General features: G+C 41.6%; 1 protein-coding gene across 1 annotated transcript in view; it reads right to left on the bottom strand.

Annotated features, from left to right (window-relative positions):
• Positions 1-27,293, bottom strand: part of LOC126199485 (O-acyltransferase like protein-like) — a 357,891-nt gene that overhangs the window by 68,943 nt on the left and 261,655 nt on the right. The window contains exon 7 of the mRNA XM_049936407.1: positions 16,340-16,508. Coding sequence (XP_049792364.1) covers positions 16,340-16,508 — 169 coding nt within the window. The remainder of the gene's footprint in view (positions 1-16,339; positions 16,509-27,293) is intronic.

The raw sequence follows: 27,293 nt of genomic DNA, 5'->3' as shown, positions 1-27,293 counted from the left end.
ATTGTGTTGCCGCTTCCGCTGCCCACCATGTACACAATAGTTTAGCTAAATTTCAGAGCCTTTAAAATTCATACGGTAGTTTAAATATCTCCAAAACTACAAAAATAAATAAATAAATAAAATAGAGCACCTGACGCGCGAGGTATTTTATTCGAAATCTGTGAAATGCAATGCGTATTTTCTTGTTTTAAGGAGCATTGTTTTGACATTAGTGACTCCCCCTGTTCAGAAAAACTGTGATGAGCTGTGATCATTCCACCACCGTGCGAGATTTGCAGGCAACAAGAGAAGTTCAGTAATCAGCTGCATGTTCCAAGCGAAACTCACAAAAATCAGTGGGTCGCTATACGTGCATCTCTGCTTGCTCGTCATCAGTTGGCGTGTGAACAGCACCGACCATTCCTATCATGTATCGCCACTGGTGATGAGAAATGGTTTCTTTATACTACCATAAGGAAACTAAAGGAATTATTGAGCCCTAACAAAGCAGGAACTCTCCGTACAAAGATGTGCGCGCATCCACAAAAGATAACGTTATGCATCTGGTGGCACAGAGACGGTGTGATGTAGTACGAATTGCTTTCCCGAGGTATAATCACCACAGTTGACATTTGCTGTCAACCACTGAGACGTCTTGCAGACGTAATCTTAGAACAACTACCGGGAAGACCACGTAAAGTAATACTACTCCCCGACAAAGCCCGCACCTGTTCTGTTAGACTTACAGAAAACACTACACAGGAGCTGGGTTGGGAAGTCGTTCCGCACCCACTTTATTCACCTGATCTTGCTCCCACAGTTTTTCACCTTTGACGCTCTCTATTTAACAACCTCCAAGGAACTTCCTTTCCGGATGAAAATGCGAACCAATCATGGCTCGACGAGTTCTTCGCCTCAGAAGCATGTTATTTATGCAATCGCGGAATTGAAAAGTTACTCCAGCGTCAGCAGGTAGTTGTAAATAGTGAAGGAGAATATGTTATTCATGACCTAAGTTTCTTTTATGTGTTTATTAAACTTATGGATAAGCGCTACTAAGTTATCGATCAAAACAATCGACTGCGTTGTATTAAATAAAAGACATCTAGTGCCACACATTAAACTGTTACGAAAGTTAAGTTCTGTTTGATAACTATTAACGAATGTTGTTGGTTATTTCTTATTGTGTTAGGACATTTATGTTCTAGTGCCGCCCTATGAAGCAAATCTTTAATTAGAAGCTTCTGGTGTGATAACTGCACTATTTTACAAACTGCCTGTTGGCTTCTGTCTCGGGTTCTTCGGCCGACGTTCATCTAATGATTTTTCTGACGTTTCGCCAGCACGAGTGGCTGGCATTGTCAAAGCTTCACCCTCCAACACCGGCAATGGAGGGTGAAGCTTTGACAATGCCGGCCACTCGTGCTGGCGAAACGTCAGAAAAATCATTAGATGAACGTCGGCCGAAGAACCCGAGACAGAAGCCAACAGGCAGTTTGTCAACAAGTGGCCAAGAAAGCCTTAACAATTTTGCACTATTTTAATTTAACTATATTCAAAATAAGTTTACTGCTATCGTGATTGTCTCGGCTGCATTAATACTAACATTCAGTTACAACATCCTAACAGAGAGGTATCTTAACGTGGCAAATGAAGCCTCCAAATTGGGAAGTTTTTACAGTTTTTATGGGGTATCAGAGAAGGCCAATTTCGAGCAGTAGGTGAAACCGCTTCGCTAGCTGTTTTGCAAGGAAGAGGACGCGTTACAAATAGACGACGAGAACGTAATGTGCTGGCTCTGACAGCCGTTCTGTCAATCAAAATTGGTGAGTTTCGCATTGAAATGTGGTTTCAGCGAAATATTTGTCATAATAATTGCTCCATATTGAAGAAGATCAAATGATCCATTATGAAGTGTAACAGGAAGTTCGTTTCCCTGTATAGTTATTTATTTCAGTGTAGCTTATTTCAGCCTATTTTTAATGGGGTCAGAGGTACTAAATGTAGCTTCGTTTTCAGATGATATTCTTATTCAGGGATGTACCCCGGTGCCGATCTTACAGAGAACCTGTTACGAATATTTTGACTGTTCCAGCACCCTTTCCCCACTGTCGCATCCCACTCGACATTCCTGATCTAGACACAGAGACTCAGAGGGCCATAGACACGGGTTCACAGGTAGATGCAGTGTTTCTTAACTTCGATACAGTTCCCCACAGTCGTTTAATGAACAAAGTAAGAGCATATGGATTATCAGACCAGTTGTGTGATTGGATTGAAGAGTTCCTAGATAACAGAACGCAGCATGTCATTCTCAATGGAGAGAAGTCTTCCGAACTAAGAGTGATTTCGGGTGTGCCGCAGGGGAGTGTCGTAGGACCGTTGCTATTCACAATATACATAAATGACCTTGTTCACTGAGGCTTTTTGCGGATGATGCTGTGGTATATCGAGAGGTTGTAACAATGGAAAACTGTACTGAAATTGCAGGAGGATCTACAGCGAACTGACGCATGGTGCAGGGAATGGCAATTGAATCTCAATGTAGACAAGTGTAATGTGCTGCGAATACATAGAAAGAAAGATCCCTTATCATTTAGCTACAATATAGCAGGTCAGCAACTGGAAGCAGTTAATTCCATAAATTATCTGGGAGTACGCATTAGGAGTGATTTAAAATGGAATGATCGTATAAAGTTGATCGTGGGTGAAGCAGATGCCAGACTGAGATTCATTGGAAGAATCCTAAGGAAATGCAATCCGAAAACAAAGGAAGTAGGTTACAGTAGGCTTGTTCGCCCACTGCTTGAATACTGCTCAGCAGTGTCGGATCCGTACCAGATGGGGTTGATAGAAGAGATAGAGAAGATCCAACGGAGAGCAGCGCGCTTCGTTGCAGGATCATTTAGTAATCGCGAAAGCGTTACGGATAGATAAACTACAGTGGAAGACTGTGCAGGAGAGACTCTCAGTAGCTCGGTACGGGCTTTTGTTGAAGTTTCGAGAACATACCTTCACCGAAGAGACAAGCAATATATTGCTCCCACCTACGTATATCTCGCGAAGAGACCATGAGGATAAAATCAGAGAGATTAGAGCCCACACAGAGGCATACCGACAATCCTTCTTTCCACGAACAATACGAGACTGGAATAGAAGGGAGAACCGATAGAGGTACTCAAGGTACCCTCCGCCACACACCGTCAGGTGGCTTGCGAAGTATGGATGTAGATGTAGATGTAATATTTGCCACTCAACATCTCAGCAACTGAGGTCACGTGCTGAGTGCTACGTGACATACTTGTAACTACGATTTTTCTGATTAAACCACTGCCCTCCCCCCTCCCCCCCCCCCCACACCCCACACCCAGTGCATCCCCTCATATTATATGGCTAAATTCTGGGTAACCTGCGCCCCACTTTAATAGGAGTTAGTTTTTTAGTTTTCTAACGCATATTAATTTTCACAACGTTATATGTTCTGAACCGTATGTTGTACAGTGATATTAACTGTGAAGGTAGATATAGTGGCATATGTGAATTGAGTCTGATAAATGTATTGCGAATAGATATACTAGTAAAAAGTCATAAATTAAAACGTCATGGCTGATGCTGAAGCTGTACTGCATAAAAAGCGAAAACAGTAGTAAGCGATAAAATTTTTCCTTTCATTATTTGTAGGGACTGCCAGCGAGAAAAGTTTTGAAAGTGGTGGAAGTTATGTTAAAGTTTATCAGAAATTAGTTATTTCTCTCAGTTTCAAATACTGGATGAAAACAAACTGGGTAACTGGTGCGCCGTGAGTTCTGCTGACCGAAGGTATACACGTATACACAGTTTCTAGCTAGAATACTTGACTTATTCTGTTATACCATTGAGATAAGATTGCATCTCTCACTGACTAGACTCCAACAACATTTAAAATATTTTGTCCTTTCGCTACCAATATTTTTTGCTAGTGAAAGACATTAATGAACAGTTATTTTAATTAATGTCATAGACAGAAGGGATACATGAAAATAAAAATATTTCGTTTTGTTTCGTTTTCCAATGCGGGTAAGGTTGGTATATACAGTGTTATTCGTAAATACCCCAGAGATTTCGGAAGGCGACTGCGCAAAAACCACATGACATACAAAAAACAGGCACACTTCAGTGGATAGAGCACCTCTCAAAATGTTTAACTCACACGACAGACGCTCAGTATGGGCACCGTTGTTGCGTGCCAAACATCAATACACGTAAGCGCTTTGTTGACAGGAATTGTGAACGAAGGTGCAACCCGCTTTGCAGTCCTTTTCATTGGGTTGCCTGTCTGCAGGCTCGAATGAATTCTACACGGCAATACGGAGCATATGACTTCTCTACATGTTCTCAGACGCCTGTGTGTCAGTAGAACTACGTCGTGGTGCGTATTACGAATCTAAACTTAGAGACATCTCTACACGCTGATGCCTGTGTAATTTTTCTGTGCGTCTCGTAGTCTTTGTGCAGACGTCTTATGAATCTACCTTGGAACACATACGTCCCAGTGGTACTGAAAGGGTTAACAGCGGTTAATAACTGTAAGAAATGCTGAAAATCCATTTTTAGTTGCCCCTCAAAGGCAACCGGCAATTTACACAAAGTGATTTTAGCTTTTTAGTAGTACTGATAAGAGAAGACGTTAATGTGTTAGTGATTCTTCCACCTTCGCACATTCCTACTACCTTCCTGTTGCTTTACTGTACTACGCATTCATCGAGATTGACTTCATTCAGAAAACTTTTTCTTCCACAAAACCTTCGTTTCGAGTATATGCGTCGTCCACGTTGGTGGTATTTCGTACTCTATTGTCAGTGGTTTAATATCTTTGGGCAGATACGACACTGAATGGTAGGTATTATCTGCCACTGGATTGGAATATAAGGGTCCTTATCTGTAAAGATGTGCACATTCCTCCTCGTCAACCAGTTTTCTCATCCTGACAACTGTGCACTGCTGAGCTTTCTACGTTCTTCAGCCATACTGCCAGAGCTTCATTTTCTGTAGTACCTGGCAGTAGAAGAACTGCTAGACCGCAGGTTAATGAAATGGACTGGCACGTTTCGTTTGTAAAATGGACGGAAACCATGTCTGCAACCGCCCAACATCTAAGAATATATGCTTCTCTCTACTGACTTGGCAACGCCTGCCACCAGTTTATTCGACAACCCGCCAGACTTCCTAGCATCGCAGAGTAGCGGGATGTCTGTGGGGACGGCGCTGGGATTCGATAGTACAAAACTTCAATAAATTTCTGCTCCAGACGCTATTATTACGAAAATAGTTTTAAAGCGGAGCTCTTTGCCAGGTTTAAGTGTTATTATGTTATTATAACTGTAAGGGAACGTGTGAAGTAGGCAAGCGATCGTTCACCCTCCAGCGCGGTACACATATTTCCGTCACCGCTGATTTCGCATTTCCGGGTCGCAACCCGCACGAGCCAGCTAGCAACGCAGAATAAGAGTGGGTCTTTCTGTCAGCCGGGCGGCTGTTCTCATCAGACACCCTGCTGCGCCGTCAGACACCGAACTTCCGCGTCGCGTTCGGGTCGGTAGGCTGCGAGGACACTGACCGCTTGTAATGAGTTTTTAATAAACGTTAAAGTAAATTATTCGACCGTGTTCAAATGCTGATCACCGGCTCGTCATAAGACCCTCACGCCATCATCCTGACCAGTCAAATACCTTATATAACGTTATTTTGTGTTGACCACACCCCTCTGAAGCGAAATTTATGTGCTGCATGAGCCAGAATAGGTAGAGAAATATTATCACTTGCAATGGGAATACTGTTAATAGACACTAGTATGTATCATCCTGTGTTTTATATAATTTATATGTTATCAGCGAGACTGTAACTTACGTATTGTAAGAAAAAATTACAGTTTTCAGGTGACTGAAAGGAAACAGAAAGAAGCAAGAAATTGTCTACATTCTTTTTCCTTACAAATACGAACGCTATTTCTTTTCCTGCTTCCGATCAGTCATGAATGTAAAATCACGTCGAAAATTCGATCAAATTTTTCGCCGATGTGTTGCGCAGTATCTCTAGCATGACTGCTGACGGTTTCGCGACGCACTTTTCGGTTCTGAGTGCACCGTGGGCACTAAAAGATGCTTAGAACAATAGGCTCTCCTGCCAAGTGTGAAGTGCCTGCTGAGGGCCTCCGCCTGATTTTATACAGCCCACATCACGTGACCAATTGTTCATTTTAGAGAGTGAACGGGTAAGGAAGTGATCTTACTTTGTCAGTAATTTTGCGTACCGTACAGTTTTTCTGTCGCTACGAGAAGCTGTGACATCATCTGCTCCTTGGAATTAATATTCTGATTTCAATTTGTTCGTTAATGGAAGCCGGAGCTGCGGCACTTTTTTAATGTAGTGAAGTGGTAAATCCCTGGTCCCAGTTATGATGTCTATTCCGGTAACTTAAATTTTACAGGGGATTTTTATTTAGTCCTTTATTGTGGTGGCTCACCAGAGATTAAATCTAAGAACATAGTTATTAAAGAACTTTGGCACTCGGCTTTGGAGGCGATTTTAAATGGCATTTAAATAATCTCAAAACTTTCACAAGAAACAGAGTCGTCATATTGTTCATAATGCAAACCATTCGATACCACAGTGCACAATAACTCATTACAGCCTTCCACATGGATAGTTGTGTGCCTAACACATAATCGACTAGGTGGAGGAAATCGATGACTTACAACTTTCGTAGTAAGAATTGACAGGAAAAGAAGTTGCGACGTTCCATATTGCCATAGTTTTCAAAATTATGTGCAATAACGCAACAGGAAATTATAGGAATGACGACGGTGTATATGTAACTTTATATCATGTGAATACCCCTGATATTACACGAGCTATCCAAGATACTAGAATTTGCCTGATAGGACAGGAACAGATGAATGTATAGCTAAACCGATAACTTAAGATTTTTATCTGCCGAGATGATGATACAATATTCTTGTTTTACTTTAGTGATTTGTTACTGCTGTCATATTAGTCGTTTAAATAATGGTTAATTCTACGCTGTTACTTGCTGTCATATTAGTCGTTTAAATAATTGGTTAATTCTACGCTGTTACTTGTTTAATGAGATAAGGTGTTGGGCGCGGCACAGTGACCTATAACCATAAATGGAAGACTGCAGGGCAAGAGAAGCACAGAAATCATATAAAATAATAATGTAAATTTCCATAGCACTTGTAAATGATAAAAAATTCCGGAAAAAGTCTCGCTATACATGGAGAAACGTAAGTGATGCAATACAATATTATTTAAATGATTAGCGATACCGTTGCAGGCTTCTATAAAATATCATTTATGTTGGATGAAATTAAATTTGTAATAGTGTTTATTGAGACGTAACTCCTGTCAGAGAGGCTATCATTCGGTCGCTGCACATGAAAACATTTCATGAGCTTAAGTTTCTCTACGACGAACAGACGGCGATCCCTGTTGTCGCCACTGTTGTTTATAGGATACGTCATCGTTTTACGCACAGCAACCCTATCTACTGTGCAGAGAAGCACAGATATACTATGTTTGCTTTACCGTCCGAGCAGTACACACAGTCCGTCCCTTCTCTCATCTGCCTTGACACTGTTGTTTGAACAGCAGAAGAGAAAAACTTGTTTCCACCGTAGAAAAATTCTTTTCTTCCACTGCATTTCAACTCCCTTCTTCAAATAATTTCTGAAGCAGGAATCGGACTTTGTGATGATCTCCCTCTCGATATCAGAGAACTGAGTCCCGTATCTAGCTACAAAAGGCAGTTGATGAACTGTCTTCTAAAACTGTAGTATTATCAGCCCTTGTTTCTTGGCGCACACCTTACCTCACTGCATGTAAGTATCTTTCTTTGCAACCAGTTCCCAACTGTGTCTGGGTTACCAACATTTCTCCCCCTTGGAACTGACTCCGCCAAAATCCGTCTCTCTTGCATATTATCATTATTATTAGTACTATCAGCAGTACTCGTAACGGTGACGGATTTGTTACTAGTTCCAGTCAGTATTTTTATTCCGGATGGTCGCAGTTGTATGCAAACCTGGTTGACACCGTTATTCAAGTTGTGCTATTACTATCTTTCGTGATATTATTATTACAATTGTAACTATGAGTTTTAAAGGCGGCTTTGTTGTATTGAATGTTCTCGGCGCAATGGTCACGTTAATTCTCCACAAAAATCCGAACTTCCAACAACATCCATCGCTGTCATCGTCAAGAAAATAGCTGACTATCGAAGCAGTAACGAGATTACAACGTCAATAGCAGTATCATCGTCCAATCGCGATGTATAATATGTGACATCCTCTTGTGCACAGATTACTCGCTGACACATACACATACACACACACAAATACACACACACACACACACACACACACACACACACACACACACTAAATTTTAATTTCTGTCGGAGACATCTGATAACTTCGCCCCACAAAGAAAATGGTCACTGTGCAATGTTCCAGCCTATGTTTTCTGTAGACTTCCCTTGGTAATCTGACGAAATACTTCTAATTTGGATTCCTCATACAGCTCTCTCTGCTGTTGAGAGAAGAATAACTCGATAAATGAAAAACAAAATTCTTGCGTCTACCCTCGCACACATAAATACACACACACACACACACACACACACACACACACACGCACGCGCGCGCGCGCGCGCGCGATTGTAACTACATCTGGGTCAATGCTGTTCCTGAAATAAATTAAAATTGTTCCAATCCCATACTTCGACCAAATTTGAGGAAGTTTGCATTGGTTGTCAACAGAATGCCGGATTGGTATGCCTCTCCGATTTATTTCAATTGGAAGCCCCTCGACCCACTACCAGCTCGGCGGATCTAACTGGGAAGAACCGAAACTCCATAATAAGTGACATTTCAAACAGCCGGATATACTAATACTCCTTGAAGTAGAGAACGAAACGTCTAATAACAAAGAAAACATAGCTCCGTCATTTGTGTACTGCACTTATCGCACCAGCAGTCGACTAAACTGTGTATATTCACCATCAAGAACACTTTCACATACATTATACTTTCATTTCTTGTCAGTGGCATATTGTCCCATAATTAAAGTAAAATGAACTCCTAAGTCTTTGTCCTGGCCAAATTTTTGGCACGTTTCCAATGGCTGTAGGGCGAATGACACATCTTTAAATCCCTTCCAAAATACTGCCAATAGGTGTTTCACCTGTCACTGAAAACCCCATGAAACTACAACTGGTGTTTCTCAAACAGCAATAGAGTGAAAAATAAGTAAATACATAAATGTGACACACACAACATACCCGCATAAATACGTGCATACACACATACATACTCAAGGTCACACACAAAATTTTAATTTTTGTCTGGGAGAATGAATAACAGTGTCTCATCAGCCAGTGTCCCAATGGCTCTGTATGATCAAGGTTTTCTGCTGACATATGTTGCTTGTGTGATAAATGCCGGAACAGATAAGCCTCTCTCATTTATTCCCAACTGGGGATCCCTTTTCCCCATTAAAAGCGAACATGGTAATCGGCTGAAAAGAACCACTATTCAATAAAGGGTCTGACTATGAATATGGTATTGAGGTGATGTGTTACAGCTGTCACGAGTTTCAAGAACTGCATTTTAAGCATCAACTGTTCGAATTATTCTTTATTCTTTACCGATTTCTGCCGTAGCGACCATCATAGCAGGAAGATTGCTAACAACAATGAAATAAGGAATGTACACATAAGGTGACGCAAATAGATCAAGTAATAATGGGGAAGTACTTAGGAAGGCAGTACATCAGGTGGATAAACAATTTATCCTCACTTTAGATGAATTGAAAGTCGGCAAAGTTCATGATGTTTACAAACTCACATATAATACACAATGACTCAAAGCAGCATGCAGCTAGCCTAAAAATAACTCATAACCTAAAATGAAAGAACCGTCGTGAGGGCTGATCTCAGTTAAAGTGGGGATGTCAATGAACATATGTATATAAAGAACTTGAAAGAATACAACGCAAAGCATATCATACCATATTGGATATATGTTATACACAAAGATACACATTGTCAGCAATCAGGGAGCTAGAAAAAATATAGGTTTATCTTAGAAGAACTTTCTATTACAATGTACTATTGTTGTCAACAGTGTAAACAAGCACAATATTCTGATAACTAATTACAGTCTGTGTCTTAAGTCGTATGTTAATTTTTTTTTGGTCATCAGTCTACTGACTGGTTTGATGCGGCCCGCCACGAATTCCTCTCCTGTGCTAACCTCTTCATCTCAGAGTAGCATTTGCAACCTACCTCCTCAATTATTTGCTTGACGTATTCCAATCTCTGTCTTCCTCTACAGTTTTTGCCCTCTACAGCTCCCTCTAGTACCATGGAAGTCATTCCCTCATGTCTTAGCAGATGTCCTATCATCCTGTCCCTTCTCCTTATCAGTGTTTTCCACATATTCCTTTCCTCTCCGATTCTGCGTAGAACCTCCTCATTCCTTACCTTATAAGTCCACCTAATTTTCAACATTCGTCTATATCACCACATCTCAAATACTTCGATTCTCTTCTGTTCCGGTTTTCCCACACTCCATGTTTCACTACCATACAATGCTGTACTCCAGACGTACATCCTCAGAAATTTCTTCCTCAAATTAAGGCCGGTATTTGATATTAGTAGACTTCCCTTGGCCAGAAATGCCTTTTTTGCCATAGCGAGTCTGCTTTTGATGTCCTCTTTGCTCCGTCCGTCATTGGTTATTTTACTGCCTAGGTAGCAGAATTCCTTAACTTCATTGACTTCGTGACCATCAATCCTGATGTTAAGTTTCTCGCTGTTCTCATTTCTATTACTTCTCATTACCTTCGTCTTTCTCCGATTTACTCTCAAACCATACTGTGTACTCATTAGACTGTTCATTCCGTTCAGCAGATCATTTAATTCTTCTTCACTTTCAAATGGCTCTGAGTACTATGGGACTCAACTGCTGAGGTCATAAGTCCCCTAGAACTTAGAACTACTTAAACCTAACTAACCTAAGGACAACACACACATCCATGCCCGAGGCAGGATTCGAACCTGCGACCGGAGCGGTCGCGCGGTTCCAGACTGTAGCGCCAGAACCGCTCGGCCACCAGCGGCCGGCTTCTTCACTTTCACTCAGGATAGCAATGTCATCAGCGAATCGTATCATTGATATCCTTTCACCTTGTATTTTAATTCCACTCCTGAACCTTTCTTTTATTTCCATCATTGCTTCCTCGATGTACAGATTGAAGAGTAGGGGCGATAGGTTACAGCCTTGTCTTACACCCTTCTTAACACGAGCACTTCGTTCTTGATCGTCCACTCTTATTATTCCCTCTTGGTTGTTGTACATATTGTATATGACCCGTCTCTCCCTATAGCTTACCCCTAATTTTTTCAGAATCTCGAACTGCTTGCACCATTTTATATTGTCGAACGCCTTTTTCCAGGTCGACAAATCCTATGAAGGTGTCTTGATTTTTCTTTAGCCTTGCTTCCATTATTAGCCGTAACGTCAGAATTGCCTCTCTTGTCCCTTTACTTTTCCTAAAGCCAAACTGATCGTCACCTAGCGCATTCTCAATTTTCTTTTCCATTCTTCTGTATATTATTCTTGTAAGCAGCTTCGATGCATGAGCTGTTAAGCTGATTGTGCGATAATTGTCGCACTTGTCAGCCCTTGCCGTCTTCGGAATTGTGTGGATGATGCTTTTCCGAAAGTTAGATGGCATATCGCCAGACTCATATATTCTACACACCAACGTGAATAGTCGTTTTGTTGCCACTTCCCCCAATGATTTTAGAAATTCTGATGGAATGTTATCTATCCCTTCTGCCTTATTTGACCGTAAGTCCTCCAAAGCTCTTTTAAATTCCGATTCTAATACTGGATCCCCTATCTCTTCTGAATCGACTCCTGTTTCTTCTTCTATCACATCAGACAAATCTTCGCCCTCATAGAGGCTTTCAATGTATTCTTTCCACCTATCTGCTCTCTCCTCTGGATTTAACAGTGGAATTCCCGTTGCACTCTTAATGTTACCACCGTTGCTTTTAATGTCTCCAAAGGTTCTTTTGACTTTCCTGTATGCTGAGTCTGTCCTTCCGACAATCATATCTTTTTCGATGTCATCACATTTTTCCTGCAGCCATTTCGTCTTAGCTTCCCTGCACTTCCTGTTTATTTCATTCCTCAGCGACTTGTATTTCTGTATTCCTGATTTTACCGGAACATGTTTGTACTTCCTCCTTTCATCAATCAACTGAAGTATTTCTTCTGTTACCCATGGTTTCTTCGCAGCTACCTTCTTTGTACCTATGTTTTCCTTCCATGTTAATACAACTTTAAATTGTTGTTGTGAACATTGTCGTCTGATATTATTATACAGATATTTATTGTTGTACGAATGTATTAATGTTTATTTTATATAAAATTTTGTGTTCTTGACATATTCTATAGTTATAGTGAGCCAATGTGGTAACATAATAATGATGTCCTATGAGAATCTTGCTTCTGTATTCGATAACATACACAAAATTTCGTACATATTACTTATCCTCTACATTGTATTCTTAAAAGTTCTTGTGTATGCCTCTGTTCACTGATGTTATCTGTTTATCTCAATGATCTCGCTATTTCTTTCATACTCTTTTGTGAGTTACTGTGAGGTCAACTGTACGTTATTAAGAGCTGTGGAATACTATGTATTTTTTTGTAAACATGTTATAATTTTGAGGACTTTTAGTTCACATCAAGGAAAGATGAATCACTTACTCATCTAATGTACTGCTTTTGTAAATAATTTTGTGTAATTGCTTGATATTTTTGTTAACCTGTTTACATGACTAGAACTATATAGCATATTTTACTACACCCCACACTTTATATACCAGTGATGTTCGATAAAACGCTGGGAACGTTTCGAATAGACTCTCCCACACAACTGCCACATTTACGTGGAACATTGTAATCGTTTGAGACTGAGGACCTGTGAAGTACAGTTATGTATTTGTCTCACAGAAGAAAATGGTAAAATTGCATTATTCGACAAGGATGATTTCAAAATTCTTGAAAAAGTTTTAGAGATTCTTACGCTGCAGAGTTCCAACAGTTAAATTAATATTTTCAGCAAGCAAGAAATTATTTAGGAAAATTGGCCACAAACTGAGCTAGAGAGAAATAATATTCTCAAACCTTCAAAATAATATGTCAAGTGGTGAAGATTCAATTACAACATATTTATTTAAATGGTCAGTACCATACATTATAAGAGATTTACTCAAGATTTTTGAGAATATTTGGGCAAACAGAAAAGTTTCTGGACTAAACTCATGTAAGAGTGTAACATATAAAATATTCTCAAAAATTTCCTCTACAGTGTTGAAGAATCTTTAGACAAGAAAACCGTAGAATAACAGGGTGGTTTCTGAAAAATAAGATCCAGTGCACAACATTTTAAATTAAAATCAATGATTCAGTACAGACTGTTAATCAGTAAACCTAAATACTATAATTTATTGATTTCAGAAACCATTTGAATAGGCAGACAATGTTCTAAGAAGTTTGTATCTTGAGGGAAAGCTAGGCGAGAAATGTCTCGAAGATATGAAATAGAAACTGGTGTAAGTGAAAGAGATTAATCATAATCCTCTTTGTGCCTTACAAAAAAATTAAAGATATGGAATAAGAAAATTGAAATGCTAAGAAGGAGCTCGAATGCAATGAAGGAATATTGCCTACCTTTCGCAGACGATTTTGCAATACTTTTACAAAAATCTGACGCAGTCAGTTATTGAAATAAATATCGAAGAATGAACAGCCAATAAAACTGGTCTTAAAATTACATCTGAAAAAAAAATCTGTAACAATAGCAAATTTCGCCAAAATACTTAGAGACACAATTATGAAGAATTAATGAGAAACATAATTTACATTTCTTTGAGGAACTGCACAGCAGAATGTACTAGAAATATGTGCAATAAATACAAGATCTGTAAAATGAAAAGGGTGTAAAGTGTAACTAATGATATCCAAATCAAAAAACACGAATCGTAAAAAAAGTAGTAAGAGTCGACTCCTTACATTCACGTGGTTGCTTAACAATGGTCTACACGCTAGAAAGAATACAGGTATTTGAAAGATGGATTAGTAGAAAAATGATGGAACTGCAACAAGAGAAGACTGAAAAAGAAGACGCACTGTGAAATCCGATAAAATATAGAGAAAAAATTACAGCTACTGGCAAAGTAATTGTTAAAATTCTTTGGATACCTTTAGAAAACGAATCAGAAGCGTCTAACATAGTAAACATTCAATTTCTAGAAAAAAAGTAGTCAATAATAACATTGACTATGGAAAAAAGAAAGGAACTAAAAATAAATAATATCAATGAATCGGAAATAAGTGAAAGATAATAGGTTAATGAGAAATACTAAATTTAGAAAATTTTATAAGCGAAATAAATAAGAAATCAGAAACATGGAAAAAGGAAGAAAATGACAATATAGGGAAATAATAAAGGAGTAAAATGGTTCAAATGGTTCTGAGCACTATGGGACTTAAATTCTAAGGTCATCAGTCCACTAGAACTTTGAACTACTTAAACCTAACTAACCTAAGGACATCACACACATCCACGCCCGAGGCAGTATTCGAACCTGCGACCGTAGCGGTCGCGCGGTTCCAGACTGTAGCGCCTAGAACCGCTCGCCCACCCCGGCCGGCAATAAAGGAGTACTAACGCAATTAAAAGAGCGTACTAATACCAGTAAAAATTAGAAGGAAAAGAGAGAATTCGGTGCTGTTGGGTAATCCCATTTGATTATCACGAAGGCAAAAATATAAAATTAAATAAAATATGTCAAGAGCGACGAAGAAATAGCAGACTTATGGCGATTCAAGGTATCAGATTTTTGAATCAGGCTTTTGAACGTTGTAGACACCGTGTACTTTGGCTGTAGTTTTACTGCACTGCTTCGTGGCAGAAAATATTTTTCTGATTTTTTTCTGTGTAATTCGTTGCATTACTCATTCTGTCTTATTTTCCAGTCTCCTCTTGTTTCATTGCATAGATTATTTTTATGATAATCCATCTTTGAATTACCTCCATTCTATCTAGCTTGAAGGTCATTGTTAAGCAGCCACGTGGATGTAAAGACGATATTGCAAGCCTGTGTTGTAAAGAAGAAAGATCCATTTCCTAAGGAACATTACATAGTTCTTAACAACACAGGAACTGCAGCATCGTATTTATCCGCTGATTCGAGGCAGTGACCTTCAATTAAAATGTCCTCTCCTTTGCGAGAAATGCATAATGTGTGTGGGAGTAGAAGTTTTGACGCAGGAGCGACGACATACGAAAGCTTGGGTCTGGCTGTGAGTCGTGCACGGGTAGCCAAATCGCTTAAGGCGGCCGCTCGCGTGGTAAATCTGAGTTCCAGTCCTAGTCCGACACATAATTTCACTGTCGCTGTTCCGTTATACAGCTGATAGTTGTTCGCAATAGCAACTGCGAATACATTTCAAGAATGTGAAGAGTCGAGCCTTACCACTATCTAACTTACGACGCAGACTTATCAGTACGACTATTGCCGTTAATAATCCGTTATAGAAGAAGTGACACTGTGCGGTTGGTCCCGGCGGGGGTTCGAGTCCTCCCTCGGGCATGGGTGTGTGTGTTTGTCCTCAGGATAATTTAGGTTAAGTAGTGAGGCAGTGACCTTCAATTAAAATGTCCTCTCCTTTGCGAGAAATGCATAATGTGTGTGCGAGTAGAAATTTTGACGCAGGAGCGACGACATATGAAAGCTTGGGTCTGGCTGTGAGTCGTGCACGGGTAGCCAAAACGCTTAAGGGAGCGTTGCTGGAGCTCGTAATATAGTAATAATAACTAAAAATCGGAAAGCAACACAGCAGATGGAGTGTCTGCTTTATTGGCGCAGCACGCCGCACTGGTTGGACACAAATTCCTTAGCGTCGGTAGGCAGGTAGGGACAGATGACCTTAGCCCTGAAGCCCCTTAAGATTTCACACACATTTGAACCTTTGAGAAGATCTGACAGCCTTGACTCAGGGCAACATTTGTGCCAAACATCACAAATCTACTAGAAGCGTATATAATTAATGTATCTTGCGTTGCTGGAGCTCGTAATATAGTAATAACTACAAATCGGAAAGCAACACAGCAGATGCAGTGTCTGCTTTATTGGCGCAGCACGCCGCACTGGTTGCACACAAATTCCTTAGCGTCGGTAGGCAGGTAGGCAGTGGCACTGGCAGTGTTAGGCAGCGCTCACCGGGCGTTCGGCGTGCACGTAGTTGTTGACGTGCAGCAGGTTGGTCCAGAGGTTCGCGCGGCAGTTGTCCACCTCGCGGCCCACCTTCTGCTTCCAGAGCGGGCCCGATCCCAGCCCGTAGAGACAGTAAAGCTGGAACACCAACACCGCCGCGTACGCCGGCGTCATCCTGCAACAGAAAGCCCCACTCACTGTTCTGTCGCTGATGGATTTCCTGTGGCGTACCGTTTTGTTGTTGTTGTGGTCTTCAGTCCTGAGACTGGTTTGATGCAGCTCTCCATGCTACTCTATCCTGTGCAAGCTTCTTCATCTCCCAGTACCTACTGCAACCTACATCCTTCAGAATCTGCTTAGTGTACTGATCTCTTGGTCTCCCTCTACGATTTTTACCGTCCGCGCTGCCCTCCAATGCTAAATTTGTGATCCCTTGATGCCTCAAAACATGTCCTACCAACCGATCCCTTCTTCTAGTCAAGTTGTGCCACAAACTTCTCTTCTCCCCAATCCTATTCAATACCTCCTCATTAGTTACGTGATCTACCCACCTTATCTTCAGCATTCTTCTGTAGCACCACATTTCGAAAGCATCTATTCTCTTCTTGTCCAAACTGGTTATCGTCCATGTTTCACTTCCATACATGGCTACACTCCATACAAATACTTTCAGAAACGACTTCCTCACACTTAAATCTATACTCGATGTTAACAAATTTCTCTTCTTCAGAAACGATTTCCTTGCCATTGCCAGTCTACATTTTATATCCTCTCTACTTCGACCATCATTAGTTATTTTACTCCTTAAATAGCAAAACTCCTTTACTACTTTAAGTGTCTCATTTCCTAATCTAATCCCCTCAGCATCACCCGATTTAATTTGACTACATTCCATTATCCTCGTTTTTCTTTTGTTGATGTTCATCTTATATCCCCCTTTCAAGACTCTGTCCATTCCGTTCAACTGCTCTTCCTAGTCCTTTGCTGTCTCTGACAGAATTACAATGTCATCGGCGAACCTCAAAGTTTTTACTTCTTCTCCATGAATTTTAATACCTACTCCGAATATTTCTTTTGTTTCCTTTACTGCTTGCTCAATATACAGATTGAATAACATCGGGGACAGGCTACAACCCTGTCTCACTCCTTTCCCAACCACTGCTTCCCTTTCATGCCCCTCGACTCTTATAACTGCTATCTGGTTTCTGTACAAATTGTAAATAGCCTTTCGCTCCTTGTATTTTACCCCTGCCACCTTCAGAATTTGAAAGAGGGTATTCCAGTTAACGTTGTCAAAAGCTTTCTCTAAGTCTACAAATGCTAGAAACGTAGGTTTGCCTTTTCTTAATCTTTCTTCTAAGATAAGTCGTAAGGTTAGTAATGCCTCACGTGTTCCAACATTTCTACGGAATCCAAACAGATCTTCCCCGAGGTCCGCTTCTACCAGTTTTTCCATTCGTCTGTAAAGAATTCGCGTTAGTATTTTGCAGCTGTGACTTATTAAACTGATAGTTCGGTAATTTTCACATATGTCAACACCTGCTTTCTTTGGGATTGGAATTATTATATTCTTCTTGAAGTCTGTGGGTATTTCGCCTGTCTCATACATCTTGCTCACCAGATGGTAGAGTTTTGTCATGACTGGCTCTCCCAAGGCCATCAGTAGTTCTAATGGAATGTTGTCTACTCCCGGGGCCTTGTTTCGACTCAGGTCTTTCAGTGCTCTGTCAAACTCTTCACGCAGTATCTTATCTCCCATTTCATCTTCATCTACATCCTCTTCCATTTCCATAATATTGTCCTCAAGTACATCGCCCTTGTATACACCCTCTATATACTCCTTCTACTTTTCTGCTTTCCCTTCTTCGCTTAGAACTGGGTTGCCATCTGAGCTCTTGATATTCATACAAGTAGTTCTCTCCAAAGGTCTCTTTAATTTTCCTGTAGGCAGTATCTATCTTACCCCTATTGAGACAAGCCTCTACATCCTTACATTTGTCCTCTAGCCATCCCTGCTTAGCCATTTTGCACTTCCTGTCGATATCATTTTTGAGACGTTTGTATTCCTTTTTGCCTGCTTCATTTATTGCATTTTTATATTTTCTCCTTTCATCAATTAAATTCAATATTTCTTCTGTTACCCAAGAATTTCTATTAGCCCTCGGCGTACCGTTTACGACTTCCAAATGTGTGGTAAACAGTGAGATTTAGTTCACCGTGTACAAATTCTCGGGATTGATCGATGAGAGGATACGGAACAAAAAAGGTGTAATGAATTTATGTCCGGAAATGCATGGGTTTTATGCTAGAGATCATTTCATTAATTACTCTTTGTTACACAGGCTGTACGCTGTACCATGCAGTCACAGTTACAGCATGCATAGTTTCCTCCTAGAGAGTACCACTGTTCCTCATACGTCATGTCCTAGCGCCCTCCCCTGCCATAGTCAATTGTGTCCAATTCACTTTCCCGATGTAGTAAATGTAATACAGCGTTGCACACAATGGTTCCGCATTAGAATCGAGAGCTTGACGACATGGCGTTTACTTACGGAAAGGCAAATGGCAATGGGCAGTGGCAGCAATATTGTATCAGGAGACTTATCTCCACGGACAATAACCGCAACATTCAATGTTTGCAAACATGTTTCGCCTTTTGTCATAGACAGGTTCGCTTCATGAAGCAGTAAATCATGCAGGAAATACCCGAAATGTTGTGACACCAGACTTGGTGGAGAATGTGTTTAATTCTGGGGAAGGCGACCGCCGTGTCAGTTACAGGCAGTTGACTCGCCAGTGCAGACTAAGCCGGACGAGCATGTGGAACATTCCCTATGACAATTTGTACTATCCACATCACTTACAGCGTGTGCAGGGCATACTAGCGACAGACTCTCCACATTGGGAGAAGTTTTGTCACTGGTTTCTTCACCAGGCAACCACGATTCCGGAATATGCGCCAGCCACCCTATTCACAGATGAGGCCACCTTTAGATGGAGTATTATCTTCTATTTCCATGACAGTCATCTTTGGGGTGGTATGCAGAACCACCATGGTATAGTGACAATCATCAGCATCGGTGCAGCTGCAGTGTGTGGCCCACGATAACTGGCGACAGTATTTTGGGACTCGTCCTACTCCCACGTCGCCTAACATGCCGGAACTATTGACGTTTCTTGCCGGTGAATTGGCCTCCCCCGCTGGAAGAAGTGCCATTGATGATTCGAAGAGTTATGTAACTGCTACATGATGGTGCTCCAGCCACTTCGCCGTTAACGTCCGGACGCATATCAATAATGCCTTCCTTGATCGATGGATCGGATGAGGAATTCCAGTTGCATGGCCTGCTCGTTCACTGGACCTCAGCCCGTGCGATTTCTGGTTATAGCGGAATCCCAAAAGTATCGTGTACGCACAGCCCATTCCAGATGTGGAGACACTTGAACAATGTATTCATGCTGCCTTTGACAGTGTTCGGATGCAGCCTGGCCGATGTGAACGTGTGAGACAGAACGTGCTATGGCGCGTACACGCACGCGTTGAGACACATGGAAATCATTTTCAACACATACTGTAACTATTGCTGCACGGTACAGCATGTATTAGATCTCAGTCCCTGAAACAATGTATGACTGAATAAATGCATTTCGGGACATAAGTTCATTAGACATAAGTTCATTAGACATAAGTTCATTAGACCTGTTTTGTTCCGTATACTCTCATCGATTAATCCATAGAGTTTGCGCACATTGGAAAAACAGTATATTCCAGTCAGCGTTGTCAAGCACGTTTTGTAAATATATGAAGGCTGTAAATGTACCTTAACCACTTTCAGTCTACAACTGCTCCTGGCAAACTGTGTGCCAGACCGGGACTTGAAAATGCGACCTTTTCCTTAAACAGGAAACTGGGCTACAGACTGAGCTACCTACGCACGACTCGCGTCGGACTTCACAGCCTTTTTTCCACAATGGCTGCTGATTACATTAGGGCAACACTCGTCATAAAAATAGCAACACGATTGAAGATGGCATGCAACGAACGTCAAATAGCCATTAAGTGTAATACGTACTAGGATGTATAAATGGCAACCGTTTCCGGGACACCGCAGGAAACAGGTAGGGGTAACGCCATCTACATTGCATACACATATAAAAAAAAAGTTTTGTGTCACCACGATTCCGAGAGTGAACTGCACTTCTCCTGTTGAGAGACCTTCCTGGCACAAAGTAACAATGCGGACGCGATGGAACCGCGGTATTGACCGTCTAGGCATGGTTGAACTACAGACAACATGAGTCGTGTACCTTCTTCCTTGTGGAATGACTGGAACTGATCGGCTGTCGGACCCCCTCCGTCTAATAGCTGCTGCTCATGCATGATTGTTTACCTCTTTGGGCGGGTTTAGTGACATCTCTGAACATTCAAAGAGACCATGTCTGTGATACAATATCACAGTCAACGTCTATCTTCAGGAGTTCTGGGAACTGGGGTGACGAAAAACTTTTTTTGTTATGTGTATATAAGGGAAGACTGCGCAGTGAATTTTCCATTCAGAAATCGTAATTGAATATTTTCTGCTTGAGAGAAGACCGTGTTATGGCTTTTGTAAGAAGGAGAGCCGTACACCAGCCCACGTCAAAATTCTACGGCAGCAATATCGCAGCCTAGCTCGCTAAAATCGGTATCCTTCGACGGTGTCAATGCAATACAAATGGATACACAGCTTCGGAGAGCCGTTTCATCGCAGTACCATTGCGTGAACGGTAAAAGCACTGGGCATTTACACACTGACCCTTGACAGCTATAAGCACTACACCCTGGGTGCTGGTGATGTGAACTCACAGACGCCAACTAAAATCACGACTGAGGTAGTAGTAACTGAGCTGACTGCGACTGACTCTGTGTGCGACTGGGCTGACTGACTATGACTGACTGTGCTCTGGGCTCCGCAGCGGCTATCTAAATACCTTAGGTAGAGAGGGTGTTGGCGGCATTGGCGGTATTGCTTGCGAGTCTGTCTTTGGCCCTCTCCTGATAGGCGCGCTTGTTCCAGCGCCTACTATTGATCTTCTCGCAACCCCTTTGCGGACCGGTAAGCTGGCGACAGCTTACACCGGCATGCTGAGAGTAAATCGAAGAAAGACGAAAGGAATAAGAAGTTCCAGAAATGAGAACAATGGGAAACTTCACGTCAGGACTGATGGTCGCGAAGTTGATAAAGTTAAGGAATCCTGTTACCTAGGCTGCAAAATAACCAGTGACGGATGGAGGAGGGAGAACATCGAAAGGAGACTAGCACTGGCAAAAAGGGCACTCCTAGCCAAGAGAAAGTATGAAACATTCATCTTACTATGAGGAAGAAATATCTGAGATTATACATTTGGAGTGGAGTATGGTACGGTAATGAAACATGGACTGTGGGAAAACTGGTACAGAAGGGAATCGAAGCATTTTTGATGTGGTGCTACGGATGAATGCTGAAAATTATGTGGGCTGATGAGGTAAGGAATGAGGAATTTCTGCGTTGACTCGGAGAGGAAATGAAAATATGGGAAACTCTGACAAGAAGAAGGGACAGAATAATAGGAAATTTATTAAGACAGGGAATAACTTTCATTGTACTAGAGCGAGCGGTACAGAGTGAAAACAGTAGAGGAAGACAGAGATACCTCCAGCATGTAATTGAGGAAATTGGTTGCAAGTGCTACTCTGAGATGAAGAGGTTGGTACAAGAGAGGATATCATGGCGGGCGGCGACCAACAGAGGACTGATGAAAAAAAAGAAAACGGACAGAGAAAAACGCGCTTGTGCCGTTTAAAAAAATGTAAGTGATGTTCGTTTTCCTTTATGGATTATATACTCCTGCCCACTGTGTGAGCCCGTGAGACCAATGCATCCCTCGCCAATATTGCATTCACATTTTGTCTCATTTCGGAAATACAGGGTGTTACACAAAGGTACGGCCAAACTTTCAGGAAACATTCCTCACACACAAAGAAAGAAAATATGTTATGTGGACATGTGTTCGGAAACGCTTACTTTCCATGTTAGAGCTCATTTTATTACTTCTCTTCAAATCACATTAATCATGGAATGGAAACGGACAGCAACAGAACGTACCAGCGTGACTTCAAACACTTTGTTACAGGAAATGTTCAAAATGTCCTCCGTTAGCGACGATACATGCATCCACCCTCCGTCGCATGGAATCCCTGATGCGCTGATGCAGCCCTGGAGAATGGCGTATTGTATCACAGCCGTCCACAATACGAGCACGAAGAGTCTCTACATTTGGTACCGGGGTTGCGTAGACAAGAGATTTCAAATGCCACCATAAATGAAAGTGAAGAGGGTTGAGGTCAGGAGAGCGTGGAGGCCATGGAATTGGCCCGCCTCTACCAATCCATCGGTCACCGAATCTGTTGTTGAGAAGCGTACGAACACTTCGACAGAAATGTGCAGGAGCTCCATCGTGCATGAACCACATGTTGTATCGTACATGGGGCTCAATCAAGACATCACCAACAATGCCTGCCCAAACGTTCACAGAAAATCTGTGTCGATGACGTGATTGCACAATTGCGTGCGTATTCTCGTCAGCCCACACATGTTGATTGTGAAAATTTACAATTTGATCACGTTGGAATGAAGCCTCATCCGTAAGGAGAACATTTGCACTGAAATGAGGATTAACACATTGTTGGATAAACCATTCACAGAAGTGTACCCGTGGAGGCCAATCAACTGCTGATAGTGCCTGCACACGCTGTACATGGTACGGAAACAACTGGTTCTCCCGTAGCACTCTTCATACAGTGACGTGGTCAACGTTACCTTGTACAGCAGCAACTTCTCTGACGCTGACATTAGGGTTATCGTCAACTGCACGAAGAACTGCCTCGTCCATTGCAGGTGTCCTCGTCGTTCTAGGTCTTCCCCAGTCGCGAGTCATAGGCTGGAATGTTCCGTGCTCCTTAAGACGGCGATCAATTGCTTCGAACGTCTTCCTGTCGGGACACCTTCGTTCTGGAAATCTGTCTCGATACAAACGTACCGCGCCACGGCTATTGCCCCGTGCTAATCCATACATGAAATGGGCATCTTCCAACTCCGCATTTGTAAACATTCCACTAACTGCAAAACCACGTTCATGATGAACACTAACCTGTTGATGCTACGTACTGATGTGGAGGCCATGGAATTGGCCCGCCTCTACCAATCCCTCGGTTACCGAATCTGTTGTTGAGAAGCGTACGAACACTTCGACTGAAATGTGCAGGAGCTCCATCGTGCTGTGTAAAACAATGAGTCGCATGTCAACACAAGCACCGAAGTCAACATTACCTTCCTTCAATTGGGCCAACTGGCGGTGAATCGAGGACGTACAGTACATACTGACGAAACTAAAATGAGCTCTAACATGGAAATTAAGCGTTTCCGGACACATGTCCACTTAACAGCTTTTCTTTATTTGTGTCTGAGGAATGTTTCCTGAAAGTTTGGCCGTACCTTTTTGTAACACCCTGTATATGAGGTGATAGACTTAGGCGGGATACGCTGTATAATGTACATTGCAGAACAAAATTAAGGTATCACTTCATTGAAACCTGGTAACATTCTCCGACTGCAACGAGTAAGTTTGAGATCTACCTCAAAGTTGCCTACAGTCTTGCTCTGTACTGGTGCAGAGGCGCGGCGCCCTGCGACGTCACATTCGGGCTCAGCAACGCTTCAAACAGCAAGGTATCGACACAGCATTTCATGTCCACGATGGTGCTGGACAGAGTTGTGGTTAAATCTGTTGCCAATCCACCTTACCAGTCACATGAACTTGTGAGCTGTGTCCCTTTTATCGCAGGTGTCGACACCTTGTTCTTGAAGTGTCACCGAGCCTGAGCGTTACGTCGCAGAGCGCGATTTCTTGGCACCACTGCAGAGGAAGATTGTAGAAAATAAGGAGCCAAATTTCGAACTTATCGGTTGCAATGGTAGATAATTACGGTGTTCAGAAAAAGTAATCCTTTAATTTATTTGCGCAGTTTAGATAGACAGACACTTCGATATAGATTATCTGCTTCAAAAAAACACAAAAAGTTATTTATACAGCTCAAAATTTTGAAATAATTACGAAATAAAAGAAATCGTGTAAAAACTGCAAGGTTGTCAACTCTCAAATACTCGAAAGCATCAGCTGAGAGTTCTCGTCGTATGTAAGCACCAGTTTCCATCGCCTTCTCCGTGCAGAGGTGGTGTATTTCGTGTACAGCAAAAACCTGAGCGAAAGTGCCAGCGTTTGTAATGTAAAATTGTTCGTGAAAACACAAGAGGAATAAAACTTTAAAAAAATCAATAAAAATCGGCTTCAGTTTTTTAATTTATAAGAGAACATGAAGTGAATGCGAATCCGATAGACCTGCTGCAGTAAGGGATCGTTTCCTAGACAACTGAGACATGAATAACGATATTGAGAGATGGAGAGATTTCAAATTCAGATAAGTAGAGACCATCTATTTAACTTAATCAGAAACTGGAACCTGCTCTCTTACTCAAACTTAATTTTTGAATACACGTGTTCAGAGCAAAATGATGTGACAACTGCAAACTGGTTTAACCAACCAGCAATAAACAAAATGCTACGGTCGCAGGTTCGAATCCTGCCTCGGGCATGGATGTGTGTGATGTCCTTAGGTTAGTTAGGTTTAAGTAGTTCTAAGTTCTAGGGGACTAATGACCACAGCAGTTGAGTCCCATAGTGCTCAGAGCCATTTTTTTGAATAAACAAAAAGCCTTATTGCCTTGTTGTCGATGAGACTTTAGATCCCTACCACTCTTCCCTCATTTAGTTTCATGTATCGTTGACGAATACAGGCGATTAGGTAACAGTTCTACGGGAGAATACCGCAGGTACGAACGTTGTCTGTATATGATACAGAAGGGTAAGGCTTGTATGTGCAACAAGAAGGCGATTAATTTATACTTTTGCGCGACAATGCCTTAACAATCAACGAATTCTCTTTGTGATGCCCACGTATAAGGCTTGCGTATCTGACAACTATGTAACACGAGAGACGAGGTAAATTCCACGGGCAAGAAACCGGATACATTAAAATTCATTGTTATCTTTAATAACTTTTCGTCGCCGGATACGACTGACAGTGCAGCGAATACGTGAACGCCTGTTGGTGGGAATGCTATGCCGGCCTGCTGTTCCAGACCCTTGTTAACATTTTAATTAAATTTGTCCCAACACGCCACAGGAAAGCGAAGGTGGTACTTGCGGAAAGGGCTACTGAGGAAGAATTTTTAATTCAATTTTTTGGAGCATGAGAGGTGGGGGGACGCCAAGGAAGAGAATTGGTGAAGGTGTTGGAGATGAATATTAATAGAGAGACTGCAAGCGCCTCCCAGCTGTAGCGCAAGGAATAATAAAGTCCCTCTGGCAGCACGACTACGTGAGATAACTTTCTCTCGCCGCAAGTATCACGTGTTTTGTAATGCGAGGCATATTTCCTGAAGCAACAATGCGATCGCACTGTCAGGGGGCTGGTACTAGCTATTCTCTAGTAATGAATCTACGCAGTTATTACATTGTAAATAATTATGACAGTGATACTCCTCTCCCTTTGTCATTCTTATTAACTATTACAGTCAAAGCATTCAATAAGATCAAGAAGAATACTGAGCAGGAGGAAACCGTCCCGTTAAGTGACGTAATGCGCGAATCTGAAGCCTATGAAACTGTCAAGCATATGATGCACGAGTCCGAAAAATCGAAGCGCATCTGAAATTGGGGTACGGTAAATAACATAGTGATTGTTATATCTGCAGATTAATTTCAGTTAACTTTAGTGTTTGCAGATATAAATTTTTATTCTCTACTGGAATTGTTATCAGTTGATACAAATTCTACGTGCTCGCAACGCAGTCGCTTAGATACATATTATGAAGCACGCTTGTTTCCCCAAGTTACAGAAATTACAATACGAAACTTAGATAAATCAACGTTTGGTGTTGTTTGAAGGTGGTCTAAGGGTGGAACACAATAAATACAAAAAAGTTGTCGATTCGACGAAACTATGGTCCATCTTTACAAGCAGTGCCGAAATTCTTTATCGAGCATGCGTGAAACTGTTGTAATAACTATAGATAACGCATACAGAACTTTGTTTAGGATCACAAAGTGTACCGTCACTTCTTCGAATTTGATCACAGACATGGAACACATACTCTTGTAACGTGTGGACGTCTTAGATGAATGTGGAATACACCGACACGTTTAAATGTCCTTTAGCGAAAACTTCAAAGAATTCATACAGGTCAACGGGGAGCCTATGCTACTGATTCGGTTTAGCAATCAATCGATGGCTAAACTTTTGTGTTACGCAGTGTGGCTCGAGCTATATAGAATAGAGTTGTGCTCCCTCGCTCATAAACAAAAACCACCGTTTTTCTCCAAGGGTGTCGTAGTCCAATAGCGCTGGTAATTGGTCATCTAGACATTGATGATGGACAGCAGCTCTTAATTTGACCTTTAAACTTTGTAGTCTGTGATTCTACCGCCCACAATTCATTGCCCACACAGTGATCCTTAAATGAACGTGATGCTTTGGTCCATGCTCACTGCAGGATTTGCACCTGCCTACACAAGATATTGCCTTAATTTATTATCCCCCTCTGTGCGAATTCCGTAAATAATGTTCAAGCTGTGAAGTGCGGATCATCCATATACATCGTCTTGTAGAATTCGGTGGCAGAACTGTAACTGGATATAATAGTAGTGCGGCCTGAGATCAAAATCAAAAATGTGTGTGAAATCTTATGGGACTTAACTGCTAAGGTCATAAGCCCCTAAGCTTACACACTACTCAACCTAAATTATCCTAAGGACAATCACACACACTCATGCCCGAGGGAGGACTCGAACCTCCGCCGGGACCAGCCGCACAGTCCATAAC

This window comes from Schistocerca nitens, chromosome 8 (assembly GCF_023898315.1).
Source record: "Schistocerca nitens isolate TAMUIC-IGC-003100 chromosome 8, iqSchNite1.1, whole genome shotgun sequence".
NCBI classification, from domain to species: domain Eukaryota; kingdom Metazoa; phylum Arthropoda; class Insecta; order Orthoptera; family Acrididae; genus Schistocerca; species Schistocerca nitens.
The sequence above is the reverse complement of the archived record's forward strand: the minus strand, read 5'-3'. Positions and strand labels throughout refer to the sequence as shown.